Source organism: Nannobrachium achirus (assembly GCF_963921795.1).
Source record: "Nannobrachium achirus genome assembly, chromosome: 2".
In the NCBI taxonomy this organism is placed as follows: Eukaryota; Metazoa; Chordata; class Actinopteri; order Myctophiformes; family Myctophidae; genus Nannobrachium; species Nannobrachium achirus.
In genome coordinates this window covers 55,095,556-55,120,319 of record NC_137811.1, presented here as the reverse complement: position 1 = coordinate 55,120,319, position 24,764 = coordinate 55,095,556, and the positions used below count along the sequence as shown (strand labels likewise).

The window sequence follows — 24,764 nt, the reverse complement described above, 5'->3', positions numbered from 1 at the left end:
CTAGTCCTGGCTCCACCACTCTCTCTCTCTCTCTCTCTCTCTCTCTCTCTCTCTCTCTCTCTCTCTCTCTGCCAGCTTGGCCACCACGCTGGTGCCGCTGCTACAGTACGCTGGCCTGGCTGCAATGCATTCTGGGTAGGAGAAAATATCCCCCTCTGACTGTGTGCTGCTTGGGGGTGAGAGGAGCTATAAATAAACCCGGGCCCTTTTTTTTTTTTTTTTTTACGCTTCATTCATGTGCAGTCAGAGCCATGCAGCCTCACGTCGGAGCTGCTCGCACTGATAATAAAATGTTTTCCATGGCTGCTCTGTTGATGATTGATACGGTACCCTCATATATATATATATATATATATATATATATATATATATTTTTTTTTTTTTTTTTTTTTTTTTTGAAATACCGGTATGTAATGCAGGGGTTGATTTATGCTCTGGTATTAAAGGGAAAGGCATTATGTTTTTTCTTTCCGTAAATTCTATGTCTTCTCAATTGCACTTCCCCCACTGCTGCTCAGGTTCTTTGAAGGTTTAGAGAGAAGGGGCCCTTAATTCTTTTGCCATTTTTTACTATTACTGAACTACAAGCTCACAACGTGTCGATGTAGATGGCTATTTGAATATATTTTTTAAATGTTTTTTTTGTTGATTTTCTTGATTCTCACTTGATACACTGCATTGAACCGCAGTATACAAAGTATATATACAGTACCATAAACTGGTATAACATAAACAGATCCCTACACAGTAAAAGCATCTGTGTTTATTTATCCATTTATAACTCTGTTCTAAATTGTAATCAAAGGGACCTGTAAGGGTCGTTTCTTACTCTTATGAGGAGCCTAACTAATTTCGGTTCGGGAGGGCTCCCCGACCTGAAATTATTTAAGTTCGGGGGGAGTCCATTCATACTTTCTTAACCGCTAGTACCGAAGTCGCTTGTAAATATTGGAGGTCCATGGCATGACAACGTTTGTGGCCGATACATGAGCGTTGCAGGGCGGATACATATCTGACTGGCACTCGCGCTGCATGCTGAATGAATGGAGGTCCAGTGAGTACAGCTCCAGCAGGCAGCAGCACCTGTGTGTCTCTTCTCTCTCTCTCACTCACTCTCACAAACGCTCGAGCTCTGTCGAAAACATTTAATCTACAAGCTCACATTATATATATGCCGCCTAGGGTTACCAACTGTCCCGTAAAATACGGGATCGTCCCTTTTTTGGAAACTAAAAGACGTGTCCCGTATTGAACTGAAACGGGACGCTCTTTGTCCCGTATTTGAAGGTTGGGGGATAAATATGAATGACAGGATGATTTAATTGAGAAATGACAGCTATTCTGTCTGTCAGTGAGCTTCCACTCTGCTCTCCTCTGAGACAAGTGCTGCATCCCATTGCTGAGTGAGGCGCTGCGCTGTTTGTAGGCAGCCCATTGGCTTATTAACACAGTGTTGCTAAGACACAGTCTCCGCCCCCTACACAATCCCTTCCCATGGGCTGTAGGTTCAGTCCACAAGTTGCCTGCGCGAGAGTGCGTGCGAGCGAGGCGAGCGAGCATACAACAGTGCTCGGCTCAGAACATTGTTTAATGTCTTAAAAAAACAGAAGATTGTGTACAAACGGATTAGACATGAATCCATGATAGGTGATAGCCTTTGAGCCCCCCAATGTTCACTGAATGTTCAGCGCCGCTTCCGGAACGTAGTCCAGTGTGCCTATCCCGAACATGTTCGGCTTTTTTAATGAAATTAATAAAATGATCCGAGGCCTTCTGAAGCCTGGGCCTAAATTTTCAAGCCAGTGATCGAAATCCGGGAGCCCCCCGGCCGGCCGTTACCCGCGAACGTTGCCGCGAATCGCCGCCAAATCCAATGAAAAACCACATCTTTGGAGGCCCATATCTCTGGATTGTGTTTTTAGGGATGTGGCGCGAGGTTTATTTACGGCGAAATCGCCTAAAAAGGATCTTTTAAATGACAAAATGCTAATAGCTATTCTGTAGCCATTTTCATCCGGGACCTTTCCATGACGTGCACGAACGTGAGCACGCGCGTCACTGCAACGTGAGTCCCCGGATGCTAATACGCTCGCCTATGGGACAAACCCTGGCATTCTTTGGCGCCCTCTAGGGGCTGGCACTAAAACGGTTAAGGTAATAGGTTAGGTGGCCCAAAGACACCCGAATTAATTGTGAAAGGGAAAATATGATTTAATATAGGAAAATACCCGTTTTAGCCAACTATATAAGCGAAAATACGCGATTTTTCGAAAGGCGCCGCAAGTGTCATTAGGAGGTGTCCCGTATTTGAAACTCTGGGAGTAGGCAACCCTAGCCTCTCTTGCTGCATGCATGTCATCACGCAGTCACAAATCGTCGTGGAAAACCTATCAACACGGAACACTAGCAAAGTTGTGTTTAAACTTTTCCTTTCTCTTTAAAACGGTCGGTGACTAGCGAGACATGCAGCAAAGCTGTGTGTGTGTGTGTGTGTGTGTGTGTGTCGCGTCGCGTCGAGCGTGCGCCTCCCAGTCCATCACTCTCGTCTCCAGCCAGAGCGAGAACCAGCTGACAATGTATCCGCTCTGCGACGCTCAATACACGGCCACACAAGCATTTGGAAGTCGCCGTGTCTCCCTCCCAAACGACCGCTGTTTCCTTGGATTCACAGCCGAGAATATGAACTTGAAGCCGGGCTGAATGAATGAGAATACACCGCTGAGTACTGAGAAATTAAGTCAGGAGGTCACAACATTTCGGCAGCACCGTGGAGCTGAGTTTAGTCGGTTGACGCCCCGCCGAACCGGGGACTACGACCCATTTTGGGTTTGGACAGTGCCGAACCGAAATTAGTTAGGCTCCTTATTAGAGTGTGAATCGACCCTAAGGGTCCCTTTAGTTACCCTGGCCTGTATACCCTCTCAGAGTTAAATCTAAGGATCCTCTGACAAAGAGTGGGTTCAAACATCTCTAAACTCATTATGTGTGTGAGTGGTGAGCTCCTTCTGCTCCCTCTGTGAATGCCTGGTTTAGTCAGCTTGGCCAAGTTCTCTGGAAAGGCAGACTTATTGACAAAGTAGACACATTAGCTGATAAAATGGGAAAAGTGGGAGGCAAATACTAGTAAGGACACTTTTTAAATGTGGACAGAATTGACTCATGACTGAATTGTACTTTGGTCCTTTTTTCACCATCATGGCCAATCTTTTTTTCTTTTTTTTAAACATCGCCATATTATTTCTGTGCTTGTACCCTCTTGTTTTGTTTATCTGCTTTTTTTAAATATATTTTCTAAATATTTTCTAAATACCAATCAAACACGACACACGTGCATATTATCTCCTTATATTGGCTGTTCTGTCCCTCATCAGCTATGTTGATGTCTGTCTCTGCGTACTTTCTATGGCGTTAGTCTCGTGTGACGTTTTGTCTCGTACTGCATAACGGACATAGTGTCATAGGGACATGGGGACCTACACACAAAGCCAGACGTAGTTTTTATATATTTTTTATATTTTCATATTTGAGCGGCTTGCACCGCTCAAACATAAATCATAAAAGAAAACACTATGGATTTCACGGTGTAGTCATAATGAAAAGTGTGATGGTGCATTGGTCAGATGATCCACCCTGTCAGCCTGCAGTGTGAGAGAGCATGCACCTGCATTCTTGATACCACATAGAGCAACATTATAGCTAGTTGCCAGGGAAACCGCCTCAACCCTCATTGGTACTCAGGTGCAGTGGTTCTCAAACTTATACATTTTTTTCAAGAACCCCCAGTTTGGTATGTGTGTCAGACCTCACTCTGAGAACCACTGCTCTGGTGATAATATGTTATTAGACGACTGTTATGATTATATTTTAGGCTTCACTAGGGATCATGGGACGATATGAAAATGTAATATCACGATTATTGTGACAAAAGAAATCGCGATTTACGATATTATCGCGATAATCCAAATCCATTATCCCGGGGCGGAATATTTGCCAAAAAATAGCAGATCTACAAGCTCGCAACGCGTCGATAGAGTGAAAAAAAAGGCTGTATCAAGTATGTATATTATAAGTACCGTTTACCAATTATAGAGGGTTTAAGTGGTACCGGATATGCAGCTCTGCAAATAAAAGGTGAATTGATCCCAGTGCATGACGGAGGACGATATCACGATAAATTAAATGTCCACGATACGATTATCATGAGTGTTTTTTATCACAATATACGATAATATCGCCTATCGTCCCATCCCTAGTTATGACAATATTTTAGGCTTCACATGCTTAGCCTTTATGTGTGTACCGATTCACTCACACCTGCGTAAGCAAGCATATGCAGATGTGACACCATGGCCATTGCTGTGCAGATACTGTTTCCCAATGATAAAAGATGAAACTGCCGTTGAAGTACAGCTCATTTACATGGCAAACAGCATCATGACAGCATCATGATGTTATATTGTGCATCTAACTTTCTGTTTCCATCTCTTATATCTCATGGTCACATAATGTGACCAGGACTATACATTATGTATTTATTAATAAACTTTAGAACGTGTGTAATACTATGGTGTCATCTGGCCACTCAACTGAATCATCACTCACCACTGCGTGCGTGTGTGCGTGCGTGCGTGTGTGTGTGTGTGTGTGAGTGATGCATGTACACATGCATAATACATCCTCGGTTGCTTGTCTGCAGTTGTATCTCTGTCAAACTGGGTGGCTCTGGTATCAGTTACACTTATCGATGTCTTAATAGTGATTTGAAATGGGAGTCCTGCCAGTCGTGTGTCGGGTACCGGAGGGCATTCTGATGTGCTGTTCACTGGCTGTGATTTGACACCATGTCCGTCAATACTAACCCGCTAGGTCACCAGCCAATGCATTGCCACAAAGCAGTATAAATGAACCACTTAAGCCCTATATCAGGGGTCTTCAACGTTTTCAGACCAAGGACCCCTTAGTTGAGAGAGAGAAGAAGCAGGGACCCCCACAACCTTTTCCATAGTTTCCATTTAGCTTCATTGTTTGACAGCACGATCATCAGTGTGTTTTGGATTCAAGTCAATTTGTGTTTTCAGATATTTAACCACTTGAACCATCAATACTTAAAGGCCGGGTGACATGGCCAAAACAGCTAATTAAGGCTATCAAATTAGTATAATTTTTTAATGATGTCATGTACCCCCATGTTAAATTACCCAATCAAATTAATTTATTGTAGTTACTGTACTGAAAGTAGTACTTTCTGTACAGTAACTGCAATAAATTATTATTGTTTTTTTTTAAAGATTTGTTTTTGGGCTTTTGCCTTTATTGATAGGACAGTAGACTGACAGGAAATGTGGGGACAGACAGGGAATGACATGTGGCAAAGGTCGTCCGGGTCGGGAATCGAACCGGCGACGCCGCGGCAACCATGCCTATGTGGCGGTGCCCATGTGGTATGCGCCTTGACCAGTAGGCCACCAGACGCCCTGCAATATATTAATTTGATTGGCTAATATGGGGGGAGGGGCGGAGTTGAGCGGCGAGCATTATCTTGTGAAACAACCCCAACATAACTGTGCGAGGAGTAGAAAATGCGACAATTCATAAACCGAATTTTAAAACAAGCAGTTCTAGGGGTACATTTTTTATAGAATCTGTTATAGAATATAACAGCCATCTGTCCTGCTGTCTCACCGGAGCACAGCGGAGGACTGAAGTCTGTGGCTCATACACTCTGTGTGTGTAGCCTGTGTGTGTGTGTGTGTGTGTGTGTGTGTGTGTGTGTGTGTGTGTGTGTGTGTGTGTGTGTGTGTCGCGTGCGTGCGTGCGTGCGTGCGCGCGCAAATAGCTCTCGAAAATAGCCTTGCGGTGCGGCGCTACAAGCTAACAACAACGCATCACGTTGTGCGCGGCACCGCACGACGGACGAAGAATACATTCACTACTAACTGATACGGCCCCGCCTCCTTTTCAGACTGTTTGGAGAAAGACCACGTGACCTACTGTATCATAATGTTAAACTTCTTTGCGTGTCATCATACCTTTAATAAACTTGACCTTTCACTCTGTACTCAGTCTGCTCTTTTTCCCCTCTACACCAAACCTCTTTGCCGAAAATAGCAGCTCTACAAGCTCTGCGAGGCGTTGTGAGCTTGTAGATCTGCTATTTTTGGCTAAAGTTCTCAGAATATGGGCGTTAAGGGTTCAAGTGGTTAATATAAAAAAGGAGAAAAAAATATTTCTATCACAAAAAGATTTGGAGGAACCCCTGTAGTAACTCTGAGGACCCCCTAGCGGTCCCGGACCCCCTGTTGAAGACCCATGCCCTATATCATTGCTGTCCTCGGGCAGAAACCTCTTATCTCCATAGCTTAACTTTTTGTATTTGTTTTCGTAATTTAACGCCTCTACTTGCCCTACCTACAAAAGCATCAAAAGTAGCAGACCTGCAAGCTTGTAGATCTGCCACTTTTGCTACTTTTTTAATTTGATTCCTGAAAAGTAACAGATGGATCTGTCTGAACATTGCTGGTCCACAATAACCTGTCAGAGTAAAGAATGATTGTGGTTAATTATGTGACAAAAGTGAAAAATGTGTTTTCAAGACAGTGTTTGATTGTCAAGAAGCATGCTGGACTTTTAATTAAAAAAAATGTTTTATCTACAATTGAATCAATGAATAAATTAATTAATATTTATGGCGTGAGAGAGAGAGAGTACATGTGCATCATACAGCACATACACAGTATTACACACACACATACGCGCGCGCGCGCACACACACACACACACACACACACACACACACACACACACACACACACACACACCCACACACACACACACACACACACACACACACACACACACGCACATGTACACATGGATGAGAGGATGTCAGATCCACAACGCTCCCCTCCTCTTGATCTGCTGCACAAAGACGCCTGAGGCGGCGAGTCTATAAAATAGAGCAAAGGGAGCTTTATCGGCTTGAAAGGGAGAGAGAGAGAGAACGTGTGTGTTTGTGTGTGTGTGCGTGCGTGTGTGCACGAGACCTGTGCTGTAGAACAGTGTTGTAAATGTGTGATGTAACCTTGAACGAGTGCTGAAAATCCAGCTGAAAAATATGTGTGCGTGCATGCCCGTGCGTGTGTGGATGGGTGGGTGGGTGGCTGTGTGTCATTTCATAACTCCAAGCCAACATGGATGCACAGCATTGTATTGCACTGCTGAATGCCATGGCTGTGGATGAACAACCATGTGGCTGTTACTGTCATGGCCAGATAGTACTACTGTCCACTAGTGCTGTCACCTGTCCTTTAGGCGGCCTGTCTGGACTGGCACCACCATGACTTCCACATCTCCACAGCAGCCTTTCCTGGTGCTACATCCCCCTCAGCAGAGCTACTCGTCACTTTTATGGCTCCCTTCATGCTCTTGTCCAAGCTGCCACAACACATTAATCTTGATGATGTTTAGCATGGGGCTCTGTTCTCTTAACCAATTAAACCCTATAATGTATACTTCGTTGACTGGAATTCCCCAGGGGTCTATGCTAGGACCCGTCTTTCTTCTCTTTGCTAGATAGCCGATTTACAAGCTCACATAACGCTTCGCAGCGCATTATGATGAGCTTGTGGATCTGCTATTTTCACCTGTTGTTCATCTGTTATGATGACTGATTATTGATTATCTATCACTAGTTTTAAGTGTCATACTAAAGCAGGGCTTCTGTGCGATAATATTGAAATGATGGGCTATTACGAGACTTCTGCCTCATCATTTGACTATCTGTAAGACTAGGTTACACTGTCAGATGAAACATTGTGAACAGAATCAATCCCCAGAATCAATGTCTGTTAAACCTCAATGTCCTCTATACTGTAGAACAAGATATTATTATGCAATACCTTTTGTTGCTTTTGTACCCATTGTCAACATATACCGTTCCACCCATCTGTCCGACTGTCTGTCTGTGTCCCTTTTATGCACATATTCACGAGTTTCAAACGTAGTCCTACAGTACATCTGCCATGTTGGGGTGTTTCAATTTGTCTGATTGGCGTAGAACTTTAGTTCAACATTAGTTCCTGCCTGATGGCATCATTGGTAGACAGATTTGGTCATTTCAAACAAGAGTTTTCTTTTTTTAAGATTTGTTTTTGGGCTTTTATGCCTTTATTGATAGGACAGTAGACTGACAGGAAATGGGTGGAGAGATGGGGAGTGACACACGGCAAAGGTCGTCCGGATCGGGAATCGAACCGGCGACGGCGCCAAGGCATCCATGCCTAGAGTATGTGGCAATGCCTAAGTATAGTATGCGCCTGGACAGTAGGCCAGCGGGCACCCCTCAAACAAGATTTAATGATGCAAGCGCGATGGCTTTTATTTCCTGGAAGAGAAAGGCTGTAGTTTCGATATAGCTTTGAATCGCCTTTGATGATGGAACGGTCCACAGCCCACTTCTGAGATGCGGTGGGGGTGGACAGAAATGGTGACATCTTATATAGGCATGATTGAAGACCAATTGAAGATAAGGTCTGGTTGAAAATCATCCGATTTTTTGAACATTGTGCACTTTGATACCATGACAGTACCACTGATATACCTGAATACTATCTGAAGTGTCCAAGATCTCCTTTTTACTTGAAAAGTATTCTCTTTAACTGACATGAATTGCCACTACCTGAACAAAATTGGTAAATGAATGGTGGCTTTAGTATTGGCTGGTGACCTAGTGGGTTAGTATTGACGGACATGGTGTCAAATCACAGTCACTGAGCAGCACATCAAAATTCCACTTGGCAGGACTCCTATTTCAAATCACTAACACATTGAAGTGTAACTGATACCAATTCTATTATTCTATCTGGACACAAAAGCAATTTACAATGTAGGTATTTATCAAATAAGATGCTCTTGCTGGAGTAACCGTTAAGAACCCTTGTGAACAAACTTAAGGGTAAATGGTCAAAATAGTAAACGTTTTAAACAAGAAAACAGTTGGGAGCCAAACAAACAGGAATACACTAAACATACCGGTACAACAATGTCTCTCAATACACTCCTGATGCTGGCGCTAGACTAAAAGGTAGTGTTGTGTATCCAACCAACCATTTCATGTCAATCCAGCCATTGTTTTTCGAGATAAGTTGATACCAGACAGACAGAGAAACAGACAGACAGACAGACAGACAGACAGACATCATCATGTAATCCCATCTCATGAAATAGCTCAGTGATTCCAAACCAGCTACTGCCGAACAGAGAGAGACAGCCTCACGTAGTTGCACATATTTTGTTTTCATTTGGGGATGCAAGACGCCATGTAGAATGTCAAAGCCTGGTGTCTGGTGCATGTCGACGTTTGCAGAAAGTCTCAGTGCTGTGATCTTTGTGTGCTGTGTTGTTCTTAAAGCCGACATCTGTCAGTGTTATACAGATTCAGAACACATTTCAGAGGCTTCGTTAGGAGGAACGTTAAGTAGGGTAATTCATGCCTGTGTGTGTGTGTGTGTGTGTGTGTGCGTGTGCGTGTGCGTGTGTGCGTGCGTGCGTGCGTGCGTGTGATGAGAGACTCATGTATTATTGAAAAGAAGTGAAGGTGGAAGAGTGTGAATAAGGAGTTCCTGTGTTGCTCAGCATTTCAACCAAATCTGAGATTCTCTCCGCCCCCTCTCGCTCTATATCCATGTCATGCTGTTTGCTCTCCCACCAGAGTGAGATTACCCTGACATGATTCTGAGGTGATTTGTGATAATGCATCTCCCTGCTGGAGTTTTGTGTTGAGATGTGTTGTGTGTCTCGCATGGTCCCTGACTGACCAACCAGCAGGCTCTATCTGCCTTGTCCCGCCCTGGTTCCGCCTTTTTATGTTGAATTAGCTAAAACATAATTTATGGAGAAATAAAAACATATAAAAACATGCTGATTCACTATGCTGCCACTGAGCAGCTCCATTTGACTGAAACCAAGTTTGAAATTAAAATTGAGCACACAGAATAACAATACGAAGCAACTGAATTAACATGGTAGTGGATGGAGTGTCCCACTGAATGTCCCACCAAGCACAGCAACCAATGGGTGTGGAGAGGGGCAGGACAACGGGCGGGACTTGACAAAGGGTGAATTGAGCGAGTTGTACATGAGGCAGAGATGAGTTCCATATGGACACCTCACGACAAACCTGCAGTTTTGTATAAGACATTAAGAGGCTTAAGATGGATATCTGTGGTGTTCTGATACACAACATCAGCGTAATCAATGATAGGGAGTAGAACTTGAGAGATAATCCTTTTTCTAGCTTCAAATGAAAAGCAGTTAATTGGACGGTTGAGTGAGCTCAGGCAACCATACGTTTTGAAGGTAAGTTTTGGATCAAGCCAAAGTCCAAGATATTTAAAGGAGACATCGAGACAGGGATCTCCATATGGACATAAAAGGGACATGGACAGAATTCATTTGCAAGTGTGACTCGTGTCGTGTCGCGTCGCGTCAACCACACTGGTTACGCTGACATATGGGCATTCCCAGATATTAATATTGATGGGCGTAAAAGGGATTCTATTAGTGTGGTTGGCCTAACAGGGCATCATCTGGGAATCAGATTTAGAGGTCAGCTCCATATACGTATGGTCCGCGTCAATATGCCGACGGGCCGGTCTTCCGACCACCTAAACCTAACCTTAACCCTAACCTTAACCACAGTAAAACTAACACTGGTGAATGCTAACCTGGTGACGCTGGTCAATGCTAACCTGGTGAATGTTAACCTGGTTGGGCCAACGGCACCACACACACACACACACACACACACACACACACACACACACACACACACACACACACACACACACTCACACACACACACACACACACGCACACACACACACACACACACACCCTCCATCTGCTAGGAAACAGCTCTCCTTCACCGTCAATGCTGCTATCTGATGATGGCAGGGTTGAAGAGGGAAGGAAATGGCTTGAGAATCCTCTCACCTCCTTCAGCCAAGTATCAGCCTTAAAATCTATGCGCCATGATTGTTCTATTTCCGTCGCGCTTTCACTCGGTCTGACAATGTGTCTGACTCTTTTCTTTCACTGTCTCCACCTCTGTCTTTCTCTGTGTCAGTCTGTCTCAGCTTTCACTGTTTTCTATCTACCCCCCCCCCCCCTCTATCTCGTCTCCCTCCGCAACATGCCCAAGATTATTCCGCACTTCATCTGCTGATGCCAGGAGGAGTTGTGATTGGCTACAAAATCAGTAGTCGCTATGACTCAGATCAGACTAGCATGACTCAAGGCTGGCTCACCCTGGACACCCACTACCATTTCATAGTTAAAATGACAGTTGCTAGTGCAGATAATGCATAGAAATCATTAGCTGGGCACAGTGGTGCAGTGGTTAGCACTTCGCCTCACAGCTCGAAGGTCCTGGGTTCGATTCCCGCCAGGGGAAGCTGTGGGCGCTGGGGGCGTGTTCCGCCACCCGCGTCATCAGCACCCACACAGGTGGGGTTGGTGATAGGGCCTTTCTGTGGTGAGTTTGCATGTTCTCCCTGTGTCTCCTTGGGCATAGGCCCTCACACAAAAATATGCAGTAGTCCTGGTTTCTATCCTACCTCCCCCTAGCCAGCCGGGTGCTCCCCAATGTCCCCTGGCGCGGCAGGGGGAGAGTGGAAACCAGGACTACAGGTTAGGTAGTCACCGGGTGAGAAAAATGGGTTGCAAAACCGTGGGATAAAAAACATTTAATAAAAAAGAAAGAAAAAAAAAAGAAATCATTAGCTGCTCCCATTAGGTAAACATTATTCAGGTGGTATTTCTACCGCAGATAAAAGGGCCATAAATTCCAAGTACTATAACTATATCATTCACCATTCTTTTTCTTATAATTGTGATATAGACTCTGCCATCCTCCAGACTTAGAAGGAGTTTAAAACTCTTTGTAGTTATATGTATGGTTATAGTGCTTTGCCTTTGATGAGAGTGTACAAAACTCTTACAGGTCCATTTGGTTCCATTTGAACACTCAGACAGAGTTACACATCCGTAAGGGTCCATTTGAATCTTTATCCAACGATAACAAAATATACTGCGTTTTGAGTCTGAGAGGCTAAATCTCATGAAATGGTGGTCGGTGGATCAAATGGCGAATAAATAATGGACCTAGGTATGAAAAGGATTGAGAAACACTGATGTACAGGGTTCCCACGGTCATGAAATTCCTGGAAATATTTTGAAATTAGAAAAATATTTTTCCAGTACTGGAAAGGTTTTGGAATTGATCAAGGGTCCTGGAAGGTCCTGAAAAAAATAGCTATGCATTGTCTTTGGTTATTGATTTTGTTAATACCTCTGAAATTACAAATTAAACATTGGCCAAATTGTCAAATATTAGAGGCGGAAATTGTGAAAATAGCCGATCTACATGCTCACAACGCCTCGCGTTGCGAGGCGTTGTGAGCATGTAGAGCTGCTATTTTCACAATAGAAACGTGTTATACAAAATTCCTCAACTCTTAGTGCTCGTCAGGATGCCAGGTCCCCAGTTAAAATATGATTATTTCAGGGGTCACAGCCTGAAAAGGTTGAGAACCACTGGCATACACTACCTGTCTTTGGGCATTGCGCATAGGAGTAAGCGACTTGTTATTGAGCTGCATTCTTTTTATATAGTCCTGGAAATTGGGTTAAATATTCTGGAAAAGTTTTGGAAAGGTTTTGGAAATGAATTGGTAAAAATGTGTGGGAACCCTGACTGATGTACACAATCTAATGTTTCCCTGGTCCTCTGTCCTTCGCAGTCCTGATCCAGGCCACCGCGGAGTCCAATGTGAACGTCCCCCAGATGGCCGACACGCTGTTTGAGCGCGCAGGCAACGCCAGCTGGGTGGTGGTCTTCAAGGCCCTGCTCACCACACACCACCTCATGGTGCACGGCAACGAGGTGAGCAGAACACCCCACTCCACACAGGCACTGGTAAAACTGGTAAATGTAACACTTGTGATGCCATTGTTTTTGTAATTATTTAGATAACCAGGTAAGGTAACACGGCCCTGGACATGTTATTACCACATAATTCCTGGCCATGAATATACTTATTGTCACATTTTAATATCACAATATATCGTAGGGCAATATATTGACAGCCCTAGGGAGGGTTAACCTTTTTTTCTTTTATCTCTGGGGGAGGGTCATGGCATTTTATACCAGGGCACATACATTTTCTCCGGGGTTACGCTTCTTCAAAGATCAACCTAGTCCTTTGCACCGCTGACTTTAATTAAAATGTTAACTTTTCCCAATTATGGAGATGATTGACATCATAGACCACATGAGACTGACACAGTATGTCCATATATGGGTATTCGGCAACGAGTATATGGGTATTCCAAGATATTGGCTTAATATTGGCAATTTCCAATTGCATCTTTTAGTTTTACCTACATTGTTCTTGAGAAGCACAAAAATATTTATTCCATTTGGCCATAGTAGGTGTAGAAAATCACCACAGTAGTATACTACTAGTAAGATGCCTCAGGGCGACACAGTGATGTGGACATCAGGGATTGTGGACATCAGGGATCTCCATATATGGGCATAAAAGGGATTCGTTCCACTGGCATCACAGGGATCTCCATATCTCTATATACAGTATGGGCATAAAAGGGATTTGTTCCCACAGGGATCTCTCTAACAGGGCATCATTAATATTGATGACATCAGGGAACTCCATATATGATCATTAAAGGGATTCTGTTAGTGTGACATCACAGTGAAGCCAGAGCGGCAAACCCATTCTGGTAGAGTGGTTCCCCTGACATCACAGTGACATAAGATCATGATGTCAGAGCGGCAATCCAATAGACCGTCAAAATGTGTACACGTCTACACGAACGGACGGACACAGACAAGCTGTGGCGTTTCTTTTTCTCTCACCACAAATTAGACAGTTTGTTAACGTACTCGGGATAATGCCATTCTGATTGTATTTCCTGCAGCTTCACCGCTGAACATTGCACTGAGATTTGCATAGCTTCATTCAGAAATTGCGCACAAAGTAACTTGCTATAGATACGGTAGCTGAAGATTGAACAACTGAAGTCAAATGATGTTGTGCTATACATCATTTGACTTCAGTTGAGAATATGTGTTTTGGTCATGCTTACATCCACACACACATCCACTCACCCACCCAGTGTGTGGGTGTCTGTGCCCTAATGGGGTCAACCAGAGGTAACTGACAGATAAGCAGGTGTCGTCTGTAGCACTCGGCCACTGCCGCTTAGATAGAAACGAAGGATGTATTGATCTGATAGAAAGGAGGAATGGGAGAGGACCATTCAAAAGAATGAGAATCAGACAAATCAGAAGAATCAGAATTCCTATCACACGACAGAAGTGTGAAGCATCCAGAAGTGAAATAAACAACACGTTTCTAATAAAGAGACAGGATCTGGAATCTGAGAAAGCAAAAAGAATAGAAAGGAAAGGACACAAATAATCATTTGAACGAAATGAAGACGGATGAACAGAGAGGACAGAGATGACAGTCTGTGACAGGCAGATGCTGGGGTTTGGAGATCCAGGGAGAGAGATGTCCTGATAAGGTGATAATCCCATTAACCCTGTTGTGTGCAGAGGGGAAGAAGGGCACAAATCTCAGTGTGTATTGACGTTGCCATTGGTAACACACAGCTGTGACTCTCTGACAAGGCGTCTTAATCCATTTAGACCTGAACACATTATGACGCAATATTTTATGCTTTAAATATGAAAGAAATAGCAGATATACAAGCTCACAGCGCGGCACCGAGTGCCGCGCTGCGAGCTTGTAGATCTGCTATTTTTTTAAATCGTGAAAATTTGAATTTTGACCCGATTCTATAAGTGTCTTTTGAATCCTTCTAAGATTTTTGGAAAAATGTTTCTATGTCAGCAATCTGGCCAGCCATCGTCAAAGAAAAGGTCCTTTTCACTTAACTGGAGCTCAGTTAGTCTGTTCTTGAGAGACTACTATGTCAGTGGTGCTCAAACCTTTTCATGTGAAGGACCCCCAAAATGATATTTATTTGGCCACGGACCCCCATCTCAAAATATCTAGTTCCAGGGACCACCCAGAAGCAAAATTTGAGTTACAAACGTTCGCTTTGAAAATACATATTATTCAAAGATGTGCACACATTTTCACGACTTTTTCAAAAATAGCAGATCTACAAGCTCGCAGCGCGGCACTCGGTGCCGCGCTGTGAGCTTGTATATCTGCTATTTTTCACTGGTTAAAGCAGTCAATAGTTCTAGGCCTAAATGGCTCTCACAACGCCAACAACATCTCGACACACATGATGGGGCTGATTGCAAATGTGTGAGTGTATGCATTTTAGTATTTTGGGGATTCTTCTAGTAGTGTGTGACAAACGGTATGGTTTGTTGTTCCTATCTCTATGTACACACATGTAACTGTTTATGCATAACACACACATACAGTAGCCTATATACGTAGGCCATACGTTCTACCTATGTCCGGCGTTAATCTTGAAAGCCACTAGACAGATCAGCGACAAATTTCTTGTGCATGCTGCCACTGGGCCACAGAAGTTTAGAGATGGGACATTCACGAACAAATCGAGTCTTTTGAAATGAACGATGGGATGGGGTTCGCAGTAGGGAGCCGTTCATTTTTTTTATTTTTTTATTTTTTTGATGAGGGGGAGTCAGTTCTTTACTTAAGCAAAAGTATCAATGTATAATTGCCCTCCTGGCCTCCAAACTGTGGAATAAACTCCCTGTCGCACTTAGAACAACAGACTCACTCCCTAGCTTCCACCGTGGACTGAAGACTCACCTCTTCAGACTCCACCTAAACCCATAGCACTACTGTAACACTCAATCAGGGGCGTCAATTGGGTATGGCAGGGGTATGCGGCTGCCATACCCTGGGTCCAGGGGGGGAGAATAAAAGTTACTTTTCAATCTGTGTTTTTAGATATGTTAGTATTTCAGCATGCTACAACTGGTCATATGATGCATTTTGCATCATATGACCAGTTGTAGCATGCTGAAATCGGCTGAAATACTAAAATATCTAAAAACACAGATTGAACACAAAAAATAACTCAGGATTGTGTTGATCGTGTCCCACACAACAATAAAATAAGATCTGGTTGTCCCAGAGGTGACCTGGTCCTTTAAAGCAGATGTGGTCTTTAGCAGCTCTTGAACAGCCCCCGCCGCCTGGCTGCATGCCAGGCGTACAGTACAGAGGCTGTTGTGTACTGTTGTGTTAGCGTTACAGTATGTCTGTACCACTTCTGTTCTGATGCTGCTGCTAGACTGTGGATTGATGGGGGGGGGGGGGAGAAAGAAAGAAAGAAAGAAAGAAAGAAAGAGACAGACAGACAGACAGACAGACGTGTGTGTGCGATACACACACACACACACAAGGAAGGAAGGAGGAAGTCTCGCCATAACTCCAGAGGGGATTCTCGTTCTGATTCTCACCTCATTTAATTGGGCTGCTGTCTGAATCTAGAACTAGAGAACAAGTGGGATGGAAGTCTGCGTGTGTGTGTGTGTGTGTGTGTGTGTGTGTGCGTGCGTGCGTGCGTGCGTGCGTGAGTGCGTGCGTGCGTGTGTGAGAGAGAAAGAGAGAGAGAGTGAGAGAGAATGTGGGTGCGTGCGTGCGTGCATACTGTGTGTGTGTGTGTGTGTGTGTGTGTGTGTGTGTGTGTGTGTGTGTGTGTGTGTGTGTGTGTGTGTGTGTGTGTGTGCGTGCGTGCGTGCGTGCGTGTGTGAGAGAGAGAGAAAGAGAGAGAGAGAGAGAGAGAATGTGCGTGCGTGCGTGCATACGTGCCTGACTGTGCGTGTGTGTGAGACGTGTGTGTGTGTGTGTGTTGTACTAGTGGAAAGTCTTTGGAATAATCTTGTTCTGGTTGTATAATATCCCTGCTGGGAGAATCTATTTGTCATTATTCTGTTGTATAGTGTTTGATGCTTGCCATGTGACTCACATGCACTCTGCAGCAACTTACAAAGGCTGGCGCTTCGCTTTGCATTTTCTCTTACATAAGCCAAATATGACACATACTGTGTCTGTAATTCCTGCTTTGATGCAGTTTTTGTAGCGTGTTGATATTATTAAACATATTAAAGGTCACAGCTGTATACTGATTTTGTTAGAAGGTTCATGTGTGATAGCCATGAAAAGGCACCAAAATGTAAGTATTCTGTATTGTCTGTATTACAGTGTAATACAGAGGTAGGCCTAATCATTGTGAAAGCTCAAAGCATGTGCACATTTTGTCCTTTGTTAGGCTTGCTGTATTTACATGCCGTTATTACATTTCCCACTATATTTATTTGGCACATGAATAGTGAGTTATTACTGTCTCTGCTATATTTTTGATTGTCTTAAGTACCAGCTCTTATTTATTAACTTAAAGGCCTGTCCAAACTGTCTCCGAGCACCGAACTTTTCGTCTGAGAATTCCGACTTTCCGATGTGCAGCTTTCCGAACTCTAATTCGAGGTAATGCTTTTCAGAAGATGCGAGTGACGTCATTTTGTTTGGAGACAGTATGGACAAGCCTTTAAGTTAAGGCATAAGAGCTGGTACTTAACAATCAGAGATGGTACTTACAATCAAAATAGAGCCTATAGTCTTACTGTCTTTTTTGTCAAACAGTCTTTTTTTTGGCTAGGCCTTTTAGCATCATGAAGTTCGAATGGAAAAATGCTAAAAACACCACAAACAACCTGCTTTTATGTTCGGCAAAGGCCTGAGGGGGGACAACAATAGCTAATTGTGAATGTAACTAATAATAGTAATTAAAGAAACTTGATTTAGCTTTTGCATCTCAAACAGATCTGTATTTCTGCAATCACTGTGCGGCAGTGGAGAGTGGGGAGAGCCACTGGGCGGCACTGAAGTAGCAGTGAACACCTGTCATTGAGCTGATTGTCAGACTGTAAAAGACACTCTTCAGTGAGCCAAATGTCTCTGTTCTGTGTCACACATGCCACAGAGAAAACACTACTGTAGGTTTTTTAAACTCTTTAAAGTCTTAATTTCACGTTTTGTTTGACTTGAAATCTAAAAAATCTAACTGAAATCTATGCTGTCTTTGCAATTTATTGCGACCGTCAGGTCGCAGTTTAGTATCAAAACCTCCACCGGCCGTCCGTCCGTCCGTCCGTCCGTCGGTCACACGTCACACGTCACACCTTTGCCCTGCTCATATCTCCGCATCAGTATGACATCACACTGCTTGGTGTGTGCCGTCAGGGTCATTTGTGTACGGTGTGATGTCATACTGATGTCAGCAGTGTGATGTCATACTGATGTCAGCAGCTATGTCTCTATATATGGAGTTATATGTTGTTCGTGTCCAAATATGGGGCTTGTGAGGTCAGACTTAGTGAGATTCGTCGGTTATCTCCATATATGGAGGGAGAACCAGCTTATGAGCCGATGAGTTGTGTCAGAGTCGAGATCCTGCTTGCATCTAATCTGTCGGTAGATAATGCCGGTCTTATATAAGGGTCATTTGTGTACGGTGTGATGTCATACTGATGTCAGCAGTGTGATGTCATACTGATGTCAGCAGCTATGTCTCTATATATGGAGTTATATGTTGTTTGTGTCCAAATATGGGGCTTGTGAGGTCAGACTTAGTGAGATTCGTCGGTTATCTCCATATATGGAGTGATGTGTTGGTTATCTCCATATCTGGAGATTCAACCGTCAACGATTTTGACATCTTGTTACTAATCTGTCGGTAGATAATGCCGGTCTTATATAAGGGTCATTTGTGTACGGTGTGATGTCATACTGATGTCAGCAGTGTGACAGGAGATAAGCGACCAACGGTCGCTTATCTCCCGATTAGGGAGTCTTACTGGTAAGAGGTTTTGGTTTTTACCACTAGTACAACTCACACATGTCGCACACACGCAGGCACGCTCACACGCGCACACACACACACACACACACACACACACACACACACACACACACACACACACACACACACACACACACACACACACACAATTTATGTGACATTACCATATTAACTAGTCTGTGGTGGTGGTATAATAGGCCAATGTAAAAAGGGTGGCATGTGTTCTTCACCAATCTTAGGTCTTTCATGGTGCCACCATGAGGCTGATTTGAACATTTTTGTAGTGTAATTTCTTCCTTGGCCTTTTGCGAATGTGCGTGCACAATTTCATTACAATTGCACGCTGTGTTTGATTTGAGGCATTTTGTTTGAAACAGATCAATCCTGCAAAGTTTGGAGGCCAATCTTAGCCAATAGGATGGAATATGGACAATCAGAGAGATCCATGTCGATCACATGACTCTCGAGATACTGTGTCTACCGATTTGCGTGATTTTTTGACAAAATCTGTAGGAGTACTGGCCAAAAGGTAGTTTGGCACAAATTGGCCTCCTGGTGGCGCTACAACAGGCCCATGTGAAAAATGTGGGGCAGAGGTTCAGAATTGGCATCCAGGGAGTGCGCTTACAAAGTTTGAAACTGATTGGTGGAGTTATAGGTAAAACCACGAATCGGCCTCAGAGAGATCCATGTCGATCACATGACTGTAGAGATACTGTCTACCGATTTGCATGATTTTTGGACAAAATCTGTAGGAGTAGTGTACAGAAATGTGTTTTGCAAACATCGGCCTCATGGTGGCGCTAGAACAGGGCCATTTGAAAAATGTGGGGCAGAGGTTCTGAATTGGCCTCCAGAGAGTGTGTGCTCATTTTGGCAGCGTCCGGGCCAAAATGATTAGCTGGTAACAAACTCGGAGGACGGACGGACGCACGCACGGACAGGGGCGAAAACATACTCTCCCCCTGCCTTCGGCTGGTGGAGACAACAATTACACAGTTTGTTTGAATGATTGATTCTGTTCGGTCAGTCCCTGAATTCAGTGGTCATGGTGGTTATTTCTTCTCTAGCAGACCGCTGCTATGAAGAACAGACCATTGCTATGGACACAGTGTGCGCCTCAATCAAACAAACAATCAATCAATCAATCAATCAATCAATAAATGCATGGTTTATTCAACAAGGCAGCCATGCAAACAAACCATATAGTAGTTATAGTAAGTATAGAGAGGGCACCAGATATCCACACTCGTCCACTTGTATTGAGTTGCTCACCCAGCGCATGAAGCCAAATTTCATCCATTCTTCCGGTTGTAAAATGTGACATAGTGGGGCCTAAGTGACGCGTTTTGCGTCATAGTTTGTGTTCATGGACGCGCTGCGGCTCCAATTCATGAACGAGCACTTCCGCTATGAACGCGCAATCAATACAAAGAAGCCTAGATGCGCGTTCATGTTTCCGGCCCCATCCGTAAAAAAGCTGCAGTACCTCAAACGGCCACCATGTCAATTTGGCTTAGTTCAGCCCTCCTAGTCATAGCCTAGTTCCAGACCCTGAATCGCTAGCCACACCCCTTTCATTTTTTTGTTTCGGCGATTCAGGTCTAGAATCGCTCTCAATGAGGAGGCCTGCCTCGGTTGAAAATCCAACCGGGCGAATCAGCGTCGTGAATCAGCGTCTTGTGATCAGCGTGGGTGGGGGTTTCCCAGAACTCATGTGTGTTTCCAAGTACACCAGCGCCGCCGCCGTACCGTACCGCACATCGTGTCGCGGTAAAATGCGGTAAATTGCGGTAAAATGCGATCGTATCGATCTCGCTATGAAACACCAGTAGCAGGCATGTTATGTTGTGTTTGATTACTAGTTCGTAGTGCTCCTATTCTGACTGTTTCTTTGGTTAGCAAGTAGCACTAGCAAGCAACAGGTTAGCCACTAGCCAGCCAGGCACACATAACAACACTATGTCATGTGTTGGTCGGTGAACCAATCGCTGAACAGTGCCTCATTTTGGCAACGCCCATCCCTGCAAACGCTGTGGGCGGAACTGACTTCAGACTGAATAATGAAGTGAAACGAAATGTCAATTCAGGCTGAGTGTCAGGCTACTCCTAGTCAGGGAAAATTAGCAGAATACCTGTCAAATCTGGGAATAAATTCCTTACCAAACAATTTCTTCACCAATGTGTTCGTAAAGGTGTCTAGTAACATATCTAACAAAGATTGAAATTCAACATCCCTAGCAAAATGTTTGACAGTTAGGTTAATTCTGGTTCTCATTCACTTACTATACTACACTGTACTATAAGGGAAAAAATCACTCCCAAAAATATGCTTTAAGTGGGATGTGAGGGGTCTAACTAGGTGTTTTTAATTATTCTGAATCCATTGCACGCATTTGTTTTGCACGAAAAACATTCCTTGGGCCAAAAATTGACCCCATACATCCCTTACAGTACAGTGTATAGTAAGGGATGCAACCCTTACTTTCCCTGCAACCAGTTGCATATTGATGTGTGTATGTCTTCTTCTACAGAGGTTCATTCAGTTCCTGGCCTCCAGAAACACTCTCTTCAACCTCAGTAACTTTCTGGACAAAACTGGCTCCCATGGTGAGTAGCACTTCTTTCCTCCATCTCTCGAACACCTCGACAGCTTAATTTCCCCTTATGATCACTGCACATCCCTGAATACCCTTTTCAACTCCAGACTGTTCTTCTGTTTAATTAACTCTATACTTCTTCTAACTCTCTTAACTTCTAATTCCTCCTACGTTCGTCCAATGAATCATCGCTAATTCCTTCTCTAATCTCAGCACATGTCTGCATGTTTACTAAAGGCTTTATCATAGTTCGAGGTGATATGAAGGGTGATCACCTCAACTTTTAGGTGATAAGTTATCACCTAAAAATGAGATAACAAGTGGAGGCCATCATAGTCACGGTGAATTCCTATCACCGTGACAATGATGCCTCTGTGCCTCTGAAACCAGGGGGCACACTGATTGGTCTAGATCGACCAATCAGTGAACGGGGTGATGGGGAGATGTCTGAAGGTAAAAACAGAGGAGAGATGTCAGAGTTCACGGTGATAGCTCTTCACCGCGGCTAATGACGTAATGTTGTAGTTTTTTTTACTTTAAAAGACTACACCGCGGTGATGGCTTATCACCCCAGACTGTACTACTGTATGATAGGGCCAGTCTCCCATGGTGATGTAAATGGGTTTCATCGTCCTGCTGACGAAAAATGTCCTCGACATTTTGTCATTGGATTAACACTGGGGTGACTTTGGTGTGTGTGTGTGTGTGTGTGTGTGTGTGTGTGTGTGTGTGTGTGTGTGTGTGTGTGTGTGTGTGTGTGTGTGTGTGTGTGTGTGTGCGCGCGCGCGCGCGTGTGCACGCGTGTGGTTGTCTTCCTCAGGCTATGACATGTCCACATTCATCAGACGCTACAGCCGTTATCTCAACGAGAAGGCATTCGCCTACAGACAGATGGCCTTCGACTTTGGCAGAGTCAAAAAAGGGTACACTTTTTTCTACTCTGTTGTGTTTATCATTTGATCACGTTTATTGATTTTGGGTACTGTATAAGTACAACATTGAGCATAGTGTAGGTTCTCTTGTTCCTAATACAGCACCTATTAGTATTTGGCATCTCCTACAAAACCCTTGTCATCCCTTTGGATGGAGTAGAATTCTCAGGTGCTTGTCAGTGCGTGGGAGGGCCTGAGATAGGAACCAGTCTGTCTCAGGCCAGGGTCCTTCCATGGCTGTGCTCAAGCAGAACAGGGACCTGAATACAGAGCACGCTAGCAAGCTACTCATGCATGCGCCACTGACAGCTCCATTTACCCGACAGACAGAAGGTCACTGATATCCGCACCGGGTGGCAGAACAAATACACACATACAGATAGATAGCAGATAGGTACTACTGTGCGTGACAAGAATGGGTCAAAGAGTTGTTCACTTGTTGACAGTATACTGCGTCAGCCACTTTACTGGGACCATGCTGGAACCATCACAACTCATCACAACAACTTATTATAAATGTATTCTCTGTCTATATTACGGTATGTCTGTCTGTCTGCCTGTCTGCCTGTCTTTCTCTCTACATGTCTGTCACACATGTACCTGTGGAAATAAGCTTAGTCTTTTCATGGATCTCCTTTTAGTAGACCTTGTACCAGTGAACTGTACCGTCATGAAACTGTACCTTTTCCTATGCAAACTTCAAATAAAGTCTTCAATCAATCAATCAATCAAACACTCTCTCTCTCTCTCTCTCTCTCTCTCTCTCTCTCTCTCTCTCTCTCTCTCTCTCTCTCTCTCTCTCTCTCACAAACCAGAGCTGATGGCGTGATGAGGACCATGTCGGTGGAGAAACTGTTGAAAGGGATGCCAACCCTGCAGAGCCAGATAGACGCACTGCTAGAGTTTGAGGTATAAAGCGCCTTTCAGACAGACGTCGAGTGACGGGGGCGTTCTCGCTTGGACCAGCGGGGATCGTGCCGCGGTCTATCATGTGCAGACATGAACACGCACAGCGTAGAAAAAAAAGATGACCGCAATCCAGTGCGTGCACAAACGAACATGCGCGCGAGAATTTCACGGGACCGCGCCCGCTGGCCTCAACTTCTCTGCGCGTCCCAAATAAACACCCGTCTCTCATTGAAAATGAATTACTAGGGCACGTCAACCATCTCCCGTCTGAAAGGGGCTTTTGCGTTGACCACCCTTGCCAATAATAGTCACTTTGCCATTTGACAATTGTTGACTGAATTCACTGCTTTCAGAGAAAAATGTCATCTAGTTGTGGAAATCAGAAATCTATGATATCTTGTAATCCCATCAGTGATATGTTTTTCACAAAACCACTCTTCATGTAAATTACCCTCTCCACGCTCGTTTATTTCTTTGACTTGGGATTCTCAACCTTTTTCATTTCAAGTTTTAATGCGGTATTCAAAATGATTTCTGGGCCACACTGTTACTGACTTGAAATCGTCCATTTGGTTAGGGCAATTATTTTTGCACAGGTCGGATTGGTCTGATTCCAAGCTACGATTTGGTTACAAACTATCAACTACCCCTGGAACCCCTTTGAGGACCACTGCAGACCACATGTTGAGAAAGAACAGTGATCTTTGACATGCCTCTTTTTGACTCCTCTCTTATGTACTGTAGGTTCATCCAAAAGATCTTAACAATGGGGTGATCAATGCCTGCTTTCTCCTACTCTTCAAAGATCTAATCAAGTTATATGCTTGCTACAATGACGGCATCATCAATTTGCTAGGTATACAATATCAACTCAAACATATCAATATTCTTTGTTGCTATTGAGTAAAGTTGCAGTGTCCTAGAGGTGCAACGCCATCTTGACAGTGAATTGAAGTCAGTCCAAAATATTTGTTTTACAGAGAAATTTTTCCAGATGAAGAGAAGCCAATGCAAAGACGGCCTGGAGATCTACAAGAGATTCCTGACGCGAATGACCAGAGTTTCTGAGTTCTTTAAAATCGCTGAGGTTGGTCACCGACTGTACACACTGATTGACTGTTGATTATGTTAGCAACGGCCTTGAATGCCCATTGAAAAGTTCATTTTCTTTTACAGCAAGTGGGAATTGACAAAAATGACATACCCGAGCTTACCCAGGTAAGACTAATGTGCATGTTTATGTATTCTTTATTTTCAAGTTGAATATTTAGCCTGTGAATTAATTAACTATAGTTTTCTTACTAACAGAGCATGTGGTGTTTTTCTAACTGCGTTGCATGTATTTTGGACCCTGTCTAAATCTGCTATTAACGTCTTCTCCTGCAGTGCAAATAACAGACATTCGTGGACAGCAACGTCTTTC

General features: G+C 43.9%; 1 protein-coding gene across 1 annotated transcript in view; it reads left to right on the top strand.

Annotated features, from left to right (window-relative positions):
* The window catches only part of LOC308309132 (clathrin coat assembly protein AP180-like), a gene marked incomplete at both ends in the record, with an annotated part of 50,305 nt that overhangs the window by 12,152 nt on the left and 13,389 nt on the right, over nt 1-24,764 (top strand). Inside the window, 7 exons of the mRNA XM_080754608.1 lie at nt 12,801-12,943; nt 21,435-21,510; nt 22,321-22,423; nt 23,248-23,341; nt 24,086-24,197; nt 24,322-24,428; nt 24,518-24,559. Of these exons, the coding sequence (XP_080610734.1) occupies nt 12,801-12,943; nt 21,435-21,510; nt 22,321-22,423; nt 23,248-23,341; nt 24,086-24,197; nt 24,322-24,428; nt 24,518-24,559 (677 nt within the window). The remainder of the gene's footprint in view (nt 1-12,800; nt 12,944-21,434; nt 21,511-22,320; nt 22,424-23,247; nt 23,342-24,085; nt 24,198-24,321; nt 24,429-24,517; nt 24,560-24,764) is intronic.